This window comes from Otolemur garnettii, unplaced genomic scaffold, assembly GCF_000181295.1.
Source record: "Otolemur garnettii isolate 467f Iridium unplaced genomic scaffold, OtoGar3 scaffold00009, whole genome shotgun sequence".
NCBI classification, from domain to species: Eukaryota; Metazoa; Chordata; class Mammalia; order Primates; family Galagidae; genus Otolemur; species Otolemur garnettii.
Window position 1 is genome coordinate 7009736 of NW_003852404.1, and position 14484 is coordinate 7024219.

The window sequence follows — 14484 nt, forward strand, 5'->3', positions numbered from 1 at the left end:
AGGAAGCCCCGCGCCAGTTTTCGCTTTTGCAAATTCCCACCCGTTTCGTGTCATAAATAAGATAGGAGACAGAAAACTAATACAGCCCAGTGATGCATTATTCATGCCTCGTCACACTGGTGTGATAGATTTACAACAGCTAATACATGCAAACTAAGTTTGGGCACTAAACATGAAAATTAAGGGTGGGGAAGGCGCTGCATGTGGGTAGGGGGAGGCCAAGGAAATTGAGGGGTGGCTGGTGTCCAGGAGCCCAGAGAAGTTTCTTCTGTTTCATGCTTGGTGACCAAAAGCATTAGTGCTGGTACCAGCGTCCAGCCGTGGCAATGACTGGAGGCACCAGTCAGGTGCAGGATGGGACTGACAGCATGTGCTTTGGGAAGCACCTTTGTGCCCTGAAACTTATTAAAATCAAGTCCTCTGTCAACTGTGCTGCCCACCCCTACCAAAATCTGAGGGAAAACACCAAACTGAGTCCACCTCCCTAAGGGCTGCCCTCTGGCCTCAAAGACCCCTGACTGAGCAACTACTACATGTCAGGCCTAGTCTCGGGCACCAGGGATGTGACGGGAACAAGAGCCAGCTGGGCCCAGTCCTGCCCTACAATGCTTCCCTGTGGTTAATCCCATAATCAGGCCCAAGACGACAGCATCAGCGCATAGCTATTCGTCAAGAGGTCACGAGGCATGAATTGGTTGCACGTGTGATAGAAGCTGAGGGTGAGGAACTACCTTCTGATGAGAGAAGGGCTGCCCCTCCATCACCCTGGGAGGCTTGGTCTGGCGTCCAAGCACTGGCATTACACACTCTGAGTTCTGGCGCTGTCCAGGCAGGGCCTAGGCCTGTGTTTCTGCAGCTGCACCAGGCTGTCTCACAATCTGCTTGCAGAGGACGGGGTGTTGCCACAGGCACTCCTCCAGGATGGGGTGGGGTAGATGCAGGGACGGGGCCTGTCCTAGCAGTCCAGCAGACTAGGAAGACAGGGGCATGCCTGCATCAGTGTGAGACGCCACCCAGCCCTTTACACAAGCCCCTCCCACATTCTCCGGAGGTGGCCTCCCTGCCTCCTTCCTCTAAGGCACAGATCCACCGGGACACTTTCCCAGCCCCAGCCCAGATTTTCAGCTTTCAGCCAGGAAAGAACATCTTACTACCTGGCCACATCTCACAATCCCACAAGCTCCTGGTAGCCTGCCCCACGGAGGCCTCACCAGGAAGAAGAAGGGTGCGCCACATGCTCACCCCATGAACAGCCTCGCGCTGGAGCCTGCAGAGGCTAGTGAGGCTACGCCACGCCTGGCCCTGGGACGCACCAGGGAGCAGGGCAAATGAGGCCCCATGTTCACAGTGCTCACATTCCAACGATCAAAGGAAAAAATCTCATAAAATGATTAGCACTTGGATGGCGATAAAGGCGGATTTTTGATGGGGCACTAGGGTGGTCAGGGAGGCCTCAACAGAGGAGGTGGCAGTTAAGTGGAGACCTGAGCGACAGAGGAGAAGCCACGTGGGGATGAAAACAGTGCTCCAGGAAGAGAGAACAACAGAGGCAAGGCCGGGCGGTGGGGAGGAACTCAGCACACTCCATGGCCCAGGGAGGGGCCAGCACGGCTACAGACCTGGAGTCAAATAGCCTGGCATCCCATCCACTTCCTCATCTGTAAAATGGGCCAATCTTCCTACAGAGTTGCAGAGATCCAACAGCATAATGCACATTCACAGCCCAACCCTGTCCCCACCCTGTCACTACTGCCTGCCTCCCAGGAGCTGGGGTGGTAGAGACCCCAGCCCATACATGTCAGGGGGCAGCCTCCCCCAGTGCCCCAAACGTCCCATCCTGCAGAGCACTCACACCCCGCACGCCGCAGGCCTGCTGTCAGCCTGTCCCCAATAAGTTTTTTTTAAATTAAGATGCAACAATCATCCCACAGCCGGCTTCCCCCTCCAGCGATCGGTTAAAATGAACTCCAGACGACTGGATTAGACTTTAAAGGCGGTGTGATCTAGATCACGGAGGCGGAGGATGCAGTGTTGACACGGGCCCCGGTGAGCGACATTATTATTTAACAGGCCTCGCTCCTGCCTCCGCTGGGATCAAGGAGCTGAACAAGCAGTTGGTGGGCAAGCAGAAAACCCAGAGAAACACGCAGGCGCAGGCTCTGCAGGGGACAACAAGATGGACAAGGTTGGGGTGGCCAAGCAGGGACCAGCTGGACCTCAGAAACAGTAAGAGCCCCAGTTCAGAGGCCCTGCCCCAGGGACCAGGTGGCCACTCAGTGCCCAGCACAGCGGCACATCCTGCTCTCCTCTCTGGACCATCACTTCCCTTTGTCCCACAGTCACACAGCAGCTCCCCTGCCTAACCTAGTTCAGGGATCCTAGCCATACAACTCACTCGTGCTCCTATTCCACCTTCAGCCGAGTCTGACACCCCTCGCCCTCCTCTGGTTCCCACAAGGCCTGGAGTCATCCCCTCCCAGGCCTTATTACACCAGGTGGAAGCTGATGGTCCCAGGTCGGTCTCTCTGCACAGATTCTGACCTCCCCAAGAGCTCAGACCAAATTTCATTCATCTGCATTCATCCTGCTCCTTACAAGGGGGGCCTGGAAACGGCAGCACCTGTAAGAACCAAAGATGAGCTAGATGCTGGGAAACCAAGACCAGCAAGGTCCAGCCCTCTGCCCAGAAGACAAGTGGGTATAAAAAGCAGGCTGTAAACACATGGAGACTCCCCAGAGTGCCATGTGACAGGGACAGGACAACAGGTGGCCAAGGTAGCCCAGAGGAGACTGGGACTTTTGCTACCTCGGCAGCCACTAGGGTCATGAAGGCTTAGGCTGCCCACGCTCAGTTCCTGACTCTGCCTTTTCCAGCTGTGTGACCTTGGGCAAGTTACTTAACCTCTCTGTGCCCATTTCCTTATCTGCAAAGTTGAAATGATAATAGCACTCATAGCGTGGTTCGAGGACAAAATACATTCACACATCTAAAATGTAAAACCCATGTCTGGTCCAAAAGAGTCTTAAGCACTCGATATTTGCTGGTTATTGTTACTTCCCCGGGATGAGAGGAATCAGGAAACGCTCCTTAGAGTTAACACAACCCCTAGTTTAACTCTGAGTCTTTATGTGCAGGCCTGGACTCCGCTAGCCACATCCTCAACCTGTCTAAGACACACTCCCGGACCTTCTGGCTTGGAAGCCAAACAGACCTAAGTGCCTCAAATCCCCAAAGGAGTTTTCTCAAGCCTGGGGCAGGTTCCGCAGCTTGGCTGCTAATAGGGAATGTCCTTCCCCTGAAGCGGGGCTTTCTGCTCCCTGCTGTTGCTGAGCCCTGAGCACACACTGGCGACCACAGTGAGACAGTGAGTGATAGCTGCCCAGTCTCCAGCCGGCTCCTGCAAGCCTGGCTGGCTGTGCAGTGGGCACCATGGCAAGTGAGAAGCTGGTTGGCCCAGCAACAGGTCTGGCAGCTGTTGGGAGCGGCCAGGCAGAGCCATTTCCAGCTCTAAGACAGAGCCGGCTTCCCCTCTGTTCTAGGCAGCAGGCACACACTGTATTAAACATGCACGGCAATCACCTTGCCACTGTGCCGAATGACTGTGTGTGCTGAAGGTGGCTGAGGGCACTGCGCTGCACACAGGAACTTCTCAATTTCCCAGCTGCAGCCGGGGGCATGTGCTCCCTCTAGCCCTGCCGTGCAGGCTCCCTAAACACCCATTCCTCATGCTGCCTCCCCCTGCCAGTGGCCCTCTTGGGACCTTCCCAGGTGCACCAGGCAAGTGAAAGGACATATTGATCTCTTTCTTAAGAGCAGCTGTCCTAAAACCAATCTTAAATCATCATAGCCTCGCACTGGAGCCTGATAGCCATGGGCCCCAGGGATGGTTGGCTCAGAGCAGAGCTGCAGGGGGCTGGGGAGGACTGCACTGTGGCCAGCAAGGGGAAAAAATGGGTGAGGGCCGGGCAGGGCCTACTCAGCCCCAGCTTTCCCATCAGCCAGCTGTCTCATGCTCCTAGGGCTGCTGTTAGCAGGAGGGTCGCCTTCCTCCAGTGAAGCAAGAAGGTAGCAGCCTGCAGTGAAGATGCCCTGCCCTGCACCCGCGGACAACACCAATGCTAAGGGAGAAACTTGATTTTCCAAATAAATGACAAAAATAGCAACAAGGATTTAAGTTAGGGAGGCCCTCAAAGGGTAGGCTGGGTCTCTCCAGCAGCCTGGAGGTCCCCATAGGCAGGCTGGGCCTCCTGTGCTCCTCCCACTGCTGCCTTAAACAAGCACCCAGCACACAGGGTTGAGTACCCCTTTCCACCATGGTTCTCCTCCTAGGGCTGAGACAGACCCCATACCAGGGTGTCAGCAGAACACTTTCAGGGCCCCTAGGTCCGAAGTAAGGGCGGTGCTAGGGAGGGGAGGCAGGCTGAGGAGTCACAGATGTCCTTCTTAATGCCAAATGGTCCCCCAGTTGGTTGGGGGACCTCCCAAAGGCTGGGAAATCCAGCTCTCCCCACTACCCCTCCTCTTAGAGGGCCCAGGAAGTGATAGGCCTTTGGAGGGAAGTGGCTGGCAGAGGGGGAGCAAGGAAGCCCCCAGGGGGAACCAATGCTAGGATGGCAGTAGGTGGCTCCAGCTCCTCTCAAAAGAAAGGGGATCAATTAAGCCAGGATGCTGGGGCAGCAAGTCCCCCTTCACCCTGTGGGTGTCTCTCTGGCCCCTGGGCTGGGTCCAGTAGTGCCATGTCCCGAGAATGAGCAGGCAGAGTGCAGCCAAAATATCTCCTGGAGTGGGGACCAGCCCAGGAGTCACCACCAGTCCCCAGTCCCCTTCTCCTCAAAGGACAATTATCAATAATCCCTCTATACCCGCCCTCTAGTTTCCCACAATGTGCTTCCTCTCCCTGCTGCCCGAGGCACTGGGCTGCAGTAACTCTGCCTCTGCTTCCCACACTCGGGAAGAGCCGCCAATCAAATGCCTCCTGGTGCCAGGGTGGCTCCCAAGCATCATCTCACTTGAGTGCATGATGGTTAACTTTAGAGTCAACAGGACTGGGCCTCAGGAGCCCAGATATATGGTTAAACATCATTCTGGGCGAATTCAGCGAGTGTTTCCGGGTAAGATTAGCATTTGAATGGGTAGATGAGCGAAGCAGATGGGCCTTCCCAGAGTGGGTGGGCCGCACCCAACCCACTGAAGACCTGAATAGAACAAAAAGGCTGAGAAGGGAGAATTCTGGCTCTGCCTGACCACCTTTGAGCTGAGGCTTCGGCTCTTTCATGCCTTAGCAATCGGACTGAAACATCAGCTCTTTTGCACTGGAGTTGATGCCGTTGGCTCTTCGAGGTTTCAGGCCTCTGCAGACTGAATGGCGCCCTCAGCTCTTCCGGTCTACAGCTCGCTGACCACAGGTCTTGGGACTTCTCAGTGTCCACAGCCCCGTGAGCCATTCCTTATAACAAACCTACTCATGTATGTACACAAGGGTACACAAGCATACACACATATGCAAACATATTGTTAGCTCTGTTTCTCCAGGGAACCCTGAGTAATACAGTGAGGAAAAGGACTCAGAGAAAGGGACATTTATCTCATTTTTACAGAGTGGAAAACCCGCGCCCACCCAGGGGGCCAGTACAGAGGCGCCCAGCTGGTGGGTGGCAGAACTGGACAGTGAAACCACAGGCCCAGCTCCCAAGAAAGCGCCTGTGTGCTGTGACAAGAACAGGAGAGTGAGCCGGGGAAAGTGGCGGGTACAGCCCTTAGACCAGTGTTTTTCAACCTTTTTTATCTCTTGGCACACTTAAATTATGTTGATTTAAAAAAAAAAAAGAATATACTTAATGTGCTTTGAACTTCTTTCAAAAATAATTTCATTAATGATCTTTAAAAATTTTTTCTGGCACACCTGAGATCCTCTCGTGGCACACTGGTTGAAAATCACTACCTTAGATTCACCCCCGGTTTCAGAGCTATGCCTTAGTTTCTGCATTTATCAAATGAGGATTGGAGGATCTGGGGCCCAGCCCTGATCACCTGTGTTCTCACCGGCTAAGGACTCTGCTCAGTGTGCCCACGGGGCTACTGATGCGCGAGTCCACAGCTGTGGACTACCCAAGAAGGCAGGGAGCACCCCTAAGAGCTGTACCGGAGCTCCACTCTGGGCCTGGGGGCAGCTCATTCCAAATTGATAACCCAAAGAAATCAAGTGACAGCAAACATCATGAAAATATCACTCGGGAGCCACACGCGATTCCCACACCAGCTGCCCAGGACAGACTATGGGTGTGGCAAGGTGGGGTAAGAAGAGCTGCTGGCCAGTGAGTGACAGGTGTTGGCCCAGGATGAGCTAGGAACGAACCCCCTTCCCCCTTGGACCAGGCCTTCATCCCAGGGCTAAGGCACTGTCAGTGCTGGAAACAGGGCAAAGCAGGACCCAGGCAGCCTCTATTCCATGTGGTTTAAAGAGCCCAGCCTCCAAGGTGGCTATGTCCACCCTGGCCACACCCTCAGCACAAGCCAAGGTTCTATGAGTATGAGTGCAAAGACAGAGGTCCCTGCCCTACACTCACAGGCAGCAACAGGCTCAGCTCAGGATCTAGAATACAGACCAGTATGGCTGGGCCCCTCCCACCCTCAGCAGCCCTGGTAACAATGTTTATCTGAAAGGAGGAAGTCAGGCCCAGCAGGGATCTCAGGCCTCCTCTGCTTCCTAACAGACTCTGTCCCATTGATGCCTGAGACACACCCAGGAACTGAGAGCAGTCCTGGCATGGCTTGAGAAGGGTCAGCAAAAGTGAGCCCAGCAGATGGCCACAGGGCCAGGGCCATGAGCCATATGACAGGGCCAGTACCTGAGTCTGCAGGGTGCTGGCATCCAGGACAGTGACCTGAGGTCCACAGCTGGCCCACACAGTATCTTCCAGGCTCAGCAGGGTGCGGATGGGCCCTTGTCCCACAGTTAGGCACATGGGAGGGCTCTCCAGGTCCCACGGGACTCCTCCTAGAGAGGGAGGAAAGAGGGAGGTCAGGGTGGGGACTGCAGGCAGGTCAGGTGTCCAGGGCTCCCCAGGCGTCGGGAACCAGGGCCTGCAGTGATGGGTCCAGATGGGCCCCAACATACACCCTTCTCGCTGGAGGGTGCCTGCCTCTGACACCCACCGCTATGGTGCACCCCCTCAGGGATGGTGCTGTCAGATCCCTCCCCTCTTTTCATCCTGCCCTTCCCTGCCCCTGTCTCTCTTTCGTTCATTCTGCGCACACTTAGTAAGCACCTACTCCAAGCCAGGCCTCCTGCTGGGTGCTGGGAAGACCAAAATGACTCAGACACAGGCCCTACCCTCTAGGACACTCCACTGGTTAGAGAAACCACCAGGTTCACCAACAGTCACTGTGCAATGTGCCAAGTACAAGTGAACCAGCATGCACAAGGGACCCTGATAATGGCTGAGATGGAAGGAACTAACTCTGCACAGAACTGGGGGTCAGGGGAGGGATCAAGAGAGGCTTCTCAGGCTCGGCGCCTGTGGCTCAAGCGGGTAAGGCGCCAGCCACATACACCTAAGGTGGCGGGTTCGAATCTCCAGCCCGGGCCCACCAAACAACAATGATGGCTGCAACCAAAAAATGGCCAGGTGTTGTGGCGGGTGCCTGTAGTCCCAGCTACTTGGGAGGCTGAGGCAGGAGACTCGCTTGAGCCCAGGAGTTAGAGGTTGCTGTGAGCGTGATGCCATGGCACTCTACCCAGGGGGATAGCTTGAGGCTCCGTCTCAAAAAAAAAAAGAGGCTTCTCAGAAGAAGCAACATCCAGACCAGACCCTGCAAGGGTGGTGTGACACAGTCGGTAGAAAGGGTCCTGGACCCCAGAGTCAAGAGACTTGAGGTCTGGTCCTGATTCTGCTACCAACTTACTAATGACCTTAAGCATATCTTTCCCCTGCTCAAGACCTCAGTTTCCCCATCTATAAAATAGGAGGGGGTATTAATAAGATTGTTCCCGAGGACTTTCCTCACGCTGTAGCTTATCTAGACTGAATCTGGATATCTGGATTTCTCATGGATCTTCTCGCCTATTCCCAGGCACTTCCATCAACTCTACCAGGATCTCTGATCTCTTTACCAAGATATCCTCCCCTACCAGAAACGTCACTGCCACCAGGTGCAGAAGGAGAACTCTGTGAGAGGCAATCAATCCCTGGTCTGCCATCCCTGAAGGTGAAACAGACTGAGGCCCCTCACCTGGCACTGAGCAGAGCGGCCCCCTCCCCCAGGGATGCTCAGCCCACACAGGGAGCATCTTCCCTGGCTTCTAAACAGTGTGCACCGAGATGGGTTTTTCTCTGAAGTCACACCTGATGCCACACAGAACCCCAATGGCTGCCTTGTCTTAATAGAGTGCCAGGTGGGTGTGGGGTTGAGTAGGCAGCCAGTGTCCTGCTACTGTGCCCTCCACCTGATCCCCAGAATGAGTACCAAACAACCCACCACAGACCCTCCCCCCTCTGAGCTGGCTCCTGGGTGGTATGATGGGGCACTTTTATCTCCAGAGCTGGAGAAGACCCAGGGTACATGATGAAAACCCCCAGTTTCTCCTACTCCTTTCCCTTCCCACACCTATAAAACAGATTCGCCAAGTGGCCTTCTTAAAATGTGCAGACTCCAAGTTTAGCTAAGAGTTTGGGGGAAAGGGACTCCCCCACCCCCACTCACATCTTCCCAGCCTGTGAGTAAGAGCACATGGGAAGCAGGCCAGGCCAAAACAGTCAGTGGCCCCTGAGCTTCTACATGAACTTGAACAGGGCGTTTCACCTATCGGGGCCTCAGTTTTCCTCATCTGTACACTGGGCATGATAACCACAACCTGCATCTCTCCAGATGTTGCAGGGAGTCAATGAAATGAGCATAATAGAATATTTAGCTGCAAACAGTCAGAAGCACTGACAGCTGTTGCTACAGACCATTCCATATCCGCATACCACGCACTCTTTCCATGAATTATTTCCTTAACTCCCGACAAGCCTGTGTGGCAGATACTATTATTATCCCTGTTTATAATGGAGACAACCAAGATACAGTGAGTTTAAATAACTACCCTAATTTGCACAGCTAAAAGGCAGTCTTTGTTCATTGGCTCTTACTGTTTGATATCATTGCCACAACACAACAGTATGTAAGGGCAGGTGTTGATGCCACTTAACGACTGCAACAGCAGAGTCCCAGAGAGCTAAGAGGTTGGGCAAGGCCACCCAAGGGTGACAAGCCAGGTGGGTTTTGAACTCAGCTCTTTCTGGCTCTGGGCCTAGCCTCTTCTCCAACCTCACTGCCTTCTCAAGTTTCAGAAGAGATCTGTGGCTAGGACTGGTGTCCAGGAAGGGTAGGTGACTGACCGGCAGAGAACCAGGCCTCTCCAGGGATGCTGACCCCACCAGGACGCCAGAGCCAAGAACATCCCAGGCTTTGAGTGCCCTCCAGTGGCCAGAGGTGAGTGGTGTTTGTGGCCAGAAGAAAGCTCCAGCTGTTGTGGCTAAGATGGGGCCCCAGCAGCACCTCAGAGACTGGGAAGTGGGGGCTCTGCCCTGGATACTCAGCAGTGATGGCCATCGGATCCTCTGCACCTCCAACCTGGACAGAACCAGCAGCCTTCCTGGGGCAGGGGCTGGGGCCTGAACCCTGAAGAACACATGGAGGCCGATCACTGCCTCCATTTGCTGGGAGTCTTCAAAAATCCCCCAAGTCCTGAATAGCACAGGATATACTGTGACAAAATTTAGTAATGTTACTGTTGTATTGAAAAGGACACTGGGCAGAAGTCTCTGATTAGAGGCCCATGATGAGACTCTGAACAAGAGGCATCCCTTGGTGAGGACTCAGTTTTCCCGTTCACATGGAGAAGGGACAGAGCTTTGTCCTCTAAGGTTCTCTCCAACCCTCACTCACCATGATTCTAAGATTATAGATACAATGGTTGTGAGCTCTGGGCAGGCAAGGGCCTTCCCTGCCTGGCAGGGACTCCATCCTCTCCACTGCACAGCCCCATGTTCTCAACACACACTCACATACACACTACTGCCCGAGTGACAGCCTGCTACCAGCTCTCACAGCCAGACAAAGGAAGATGAGGCCCAGTCCCAGCAAAGGCACCCTCAGGAGGCTGGCGTACCTCCGCTGCTGCCCATGGGGAAGAAGCCCCACTGGGCTCCCTCAGGGGTCCAGATCCAACCAGAGCCAGAGAGCAGGACAGAGAGAGAAAGTCATCCCCGCCCAGCAGGTAATAAATGACAGTGAGGGTGATGGCTGTGATAAAGGGGACAGTGTGAGTCACTACACTCCAGCTCTGCGGTAGGCCCATCTACTCCTCACAACTACTCTAAGAGGTGGCGCTGTCCTCACCCCACCACACAAGTGAGGAAACTGAGGACCCTAGAGGTGAAGCCGCAGGCCCAAGCTCTCACAGCTAGGACTCAATCCCAGGCAGCCCCACCCCAGCCCACGCCTTACCCATCACATCATCTGCTTCCTGGAGGGTATGACCCTGACTCCATGCCCAGCTCCCAGCCAGGTACATGCCGACCCCTCTTGCAAGGCTTGACAATGCTCCTGTGTCAGCATAGAGATAAGGGCTGATCCTGGGTAGTTCCATTCAAGCATACAGGGACAGAGACAATGTCCATCTGGCTCAGCTCCAGGTCCCAGCACTGTGCTCTATGCCTGACATTTCCTGGGCACACAGTACATACATACAGCCAATGGATGAGCAGATGAATGAATGAATGAATACAGATAAGCAGGGATTCTAGGGGCATCAGAGTGACTGCCGTGGTCATGCAGCAGCCTTGGTTTCCTCAGCTGTCCGCCAGAGGTAGAACTCCAAGGCACCTCCAGTGGTCTGTGACTCCATGTGGCCTGTTCACCTTGGAGTCCTCACAGGTCAACTCTCAGCTACTGGTTTGCGGTTTCTCCGGGACTGAGCTAAGTCCCCAGGTTAGTTTCCACCTATCTGGCTTAATATGCCTGGTCCTGCCCTTCTGCAGTGAGTCAGAGTGTGGCCAGGAAGGCCAGTTTTATCCTGTCTTGGCCTCAGCCATGCCCAGGCAGGACAGTAAGCTGTCACTACTAACACTGTCAAACATGTCATGTAGTACCTGCTCTAAGACAAACATGAGGACCCTGGGCCCTCCGTGCCACCTGGGGCACCAGAGATGAGTTCTGAGGGGCATTAAGCATGGGCAGGTGACCCAGGGACAGCTCTGTGTTCAGCTCAGCTGCTAGGATTAGAGAGGGGGGGCTATCTGAGGGGTACCTGAGGCCTCAGTGGATCTGGAGGAGGACAAGACTGACACCAGCCCTGCAGCTGATGATTCCAGAGACAGCCATACAGCAGTTGGGTGAAAGGTGACAAGCTCAGCCACTCTGCACTGTGCAGCATGTCCTAGGAGCCTCACTTCCTGTCCAGGCCATCTCTGATGGCCACCACCGGTTGTGGGGGTGGGGATAAGGCAAGGCCTCTCTCAAGAGACCTCCCTGGCCACAGCCAAACCCAATGCCCAGGAGTGGGCTCATGGGGAGAGTGTGACCACCAGACTCACTTGCCAGGTGGCTGCCCCAGCCTCCCAGCCAGCCTCCTTGCCTCCACCCCGGCACCCAGCCAGAGGAAGCCCAGGGTTCAGCTGCTTCTAACATGTCTCCCTACTTTCCCACATACTGAGACAAACCCAAGGCCCTCACGAACAGCCCCATCTACCCCCAGGCCATGCCTGGTGCTACTTCCTCTTCCAGCTGTCCAGCCCATTACTATTCTCTACCCCCCCACCCCCACCAGACCACAGCTCTACTGCCTCCAGGATTTTGCATACACTATTCCCTCTGCCAAGAACACTGTTCCCCCAACTCTTCACTTGCCTGGCCACTCTTCCTTCCGTCCTCAGCCTCAGGGTTCTCCTCCTTGGAGAGGCCTTCACTATCCACCCTCCACATATTTGATCGGCCAGGCTGTCATGCAGCACCCCGCTTCTTTCCTTAGGAACCCCCAGCACCACGTATGGTTGTATGCTTCCTGCTTGCTTTCTTGACTAATTCTGTCTCTCTCCACAGGAGGCATGTCTGTTTTGCTCACCACCCAATCCATGGTACATAGTAGGTGCTCAGTAAATATTTGGTAGTCAAATGTTTGCAAAGCAAAAAAGCTGGTGTGACATCTCAGCCTTTTCCTCCAGGCCCTTTGGCCTCAGCTCTGCTGAGAAAAGCCAAAGGCCACTCACGTCTGAGAGGGCTCTCCCCTACGGAGCAGGGTACCTGGGTCTAGGTCTCAGCTCAATCATGGGACCCTGGATGGTCCATTCCTGTCTAGAAAATGAGGATATGGGCCATGGTGGCTCTTCTGGCTCTGACAAACTATCACCCTCTAACTCAAGGTTGAAAGAGACCCAAGCCTCTCTTTGTGGGTCAAACTGTGCCCCCCAAAATCTGTATGTTGAAGTCTTATTAACCCCCAAATTTTCAGAATGTGCTCTTTCTTGGAAATAGGGTCCTTGCAGATGTAATTAATTAAGCTTAGATTATACTAGAACAGGATGGGCCCCTAGTCCAAAATGATAGATGTTCTTACAAAAAAGGGAAATTTGGACAGACACGACACGTAGGGAGGCAGCTTGTGGCTGTGCTGCCACAGCCAAGGAACTACCGGAAGCTGGGAGAGGCCTGGACCAGACCCTTCCTTGGCTCCTTCTGAGGGAGTAGGGCCCCCCGACACCTGGATCCCGGCTCCCGCCTGCAGAACATGAGACACCAAATCCCTGTAGCTCGTGGCACTTAGTTTCAGCAGCCTCACCTCCTCCCAACCCAGGGACCTACACTGAGGAGTGGGGAACCCAGAGGGAAAAGGCCAAAGGCAGCCCGGCTGGGGCCAGGAGGGTAGCACGAGGCACGTCTCGTGGTACTGGCAGGAGCCAGAGGGCGGGTGGTCCCTTCAGCGCTGGGGCTGAATCCATAGATCTGAGCCCGTATTTACATTTGCACGCACACTCTGTCTGACGGTGAGAGGGATTTTTTTCTCTCCCTCTTCCCCCTTTAATTAAAAACTATAAATGCCTTATCAAAAGCTAATTAAAAATACCAACACAGTGCCAAGTGGCAAAAAAAAAAAAAAAATAGCTCAGTACAAATATCCGTTTATAACCCTGCAACAGGCAGGCAGTGATGACGCAGCAGTCAGCAGGCAGGGGAAGGGAAGAGAGAAGCGACACCCGCGGCCCTTCAAGTTCATCTGCCCTCTCTAGGGAGCCTGGGGGTGGCAATGCCCTCTACCCAGCCCCCCTCAACACACTGGGGGCTGAACAAGCCACAGGGGGCGCAGACCACAGCACTCTGAGTGGCGGCGGACAAGCTGCATCCGCTCCCTTCATCTTAGCATCATCATCCCCAGAGCAGAGGTAATTCTCAAGGGCTGGGGTGAGAACTAAGATGACGCCCAAGCATTAAGCACTTTACCTGCTCCTGGGGCACAGCAGCCCAGACACTGTTAGCTCTGCCCTCCCGACATGGTGATTCGTGCCAGCGATGGCCCAATAAAGTAACTGAGATTGAAATGCTTAACTCCACTGGGCATGGTTGTGTCTGGCCCTAGGCAGTGTCTCCACTGAGCTGTTTAACCCTCCAGGGCCCATAGGGAGTTGGAGAGTCCCATTATTCCCAGTTTGCAGAAGAAGAGCCCAAGGCACAAAAAGGGAAGCTGCTCAGTAAGGGACATAGCTGTCACCAGGTCAGCTGAACAGGAAGCCAGGCCTCTCCCTCTCTTCTCCATTAGAGTCCCCTGCCAGGGGGCTTTGCTGTTTGTACGGTAGTGAGCACCCTACTCCATTGGAGATTCACACACAGGGGGCCCTGCAGAGAACCCCAGTGGGGTCAGGGACCTCCAAATCCTTCCAGCATTGAAGAAGGATCATCTATCTCTGCACTGTCTCCTCAGCTGCCACCTGCAACTCCCAAGAGAGTACCTGACACCCAGGTAACACCCTAGACTTCCTCCCAGCCCCCCAGCCCTCCAGCCCCACACCCCTAGTCCTTACCACTGGTCCGAGGGTAGGCGGCAAGGGTCCCATCCTGCAGGCCGGCGAGCAGGTGGAAGGGGCTATGTCTCAGGCAGAGCACAGGCTGCAGGCCAGGACTTCTGCAGGTTGCCAGGCACTGGGTGCCAGTGTCCACACTGCCATAAAGCAGGATGCTGCAGGAGAGGCCCAAGAGCTGACTGTGACTCAGTGAGCACCCTTCATCAGCTCGCTGTTCCCTACCCCCTCCTGAGAAGGGGCCCAGGGGGCTTCTCCTTCCCAGCCAGGCCCTCCTGCCAGGTGGCCCAGTCTTAGCTCCACCACATGGGAGCTCACTTTTCTGCGGGTGGCCTTCCACGGATGGTACTCTCCCTGGCCTCTGTGATGAGGACTCAGGGAGGCTCCCAGGGAAGGACACTAAAAGGTACCAAGGGAGCTGTTTTCAGA

The 14484-nt window shown here is 54.7% G+C and overlaps 1 protein-coding gene across 5 annotated transcripts in view; it reads right to left on the reverse strand.

Moving 5' to 3' along the window:
- Window positions 1–14484, reverse strand: part of ARHGEF10L (Rho guanine nucleotide exchange factor 10 like) — a 102177-nt gene that overhangs the window by 17533 nt on the left and 70160 nt on the right. For all 5 annotated transcript variants that reach the window (XM_003783857.3, XM_003783856.3, XM_023509672.1 and 2 more), the window contains 2 exons: window positions 14059–14213; window positions 6850–6998 (listed from right to left, as the gene is read on the reverse strand). In XM_003783857.3, the coding sequence (XP_003783905.1) occupies window positions 6850–6998; window positions 14059–14213 (304 nt within the window). The remainder of the gene's footprint in view (window positions 1–6849; window positions 6999–14058; window positions 14214–14484) is intronic.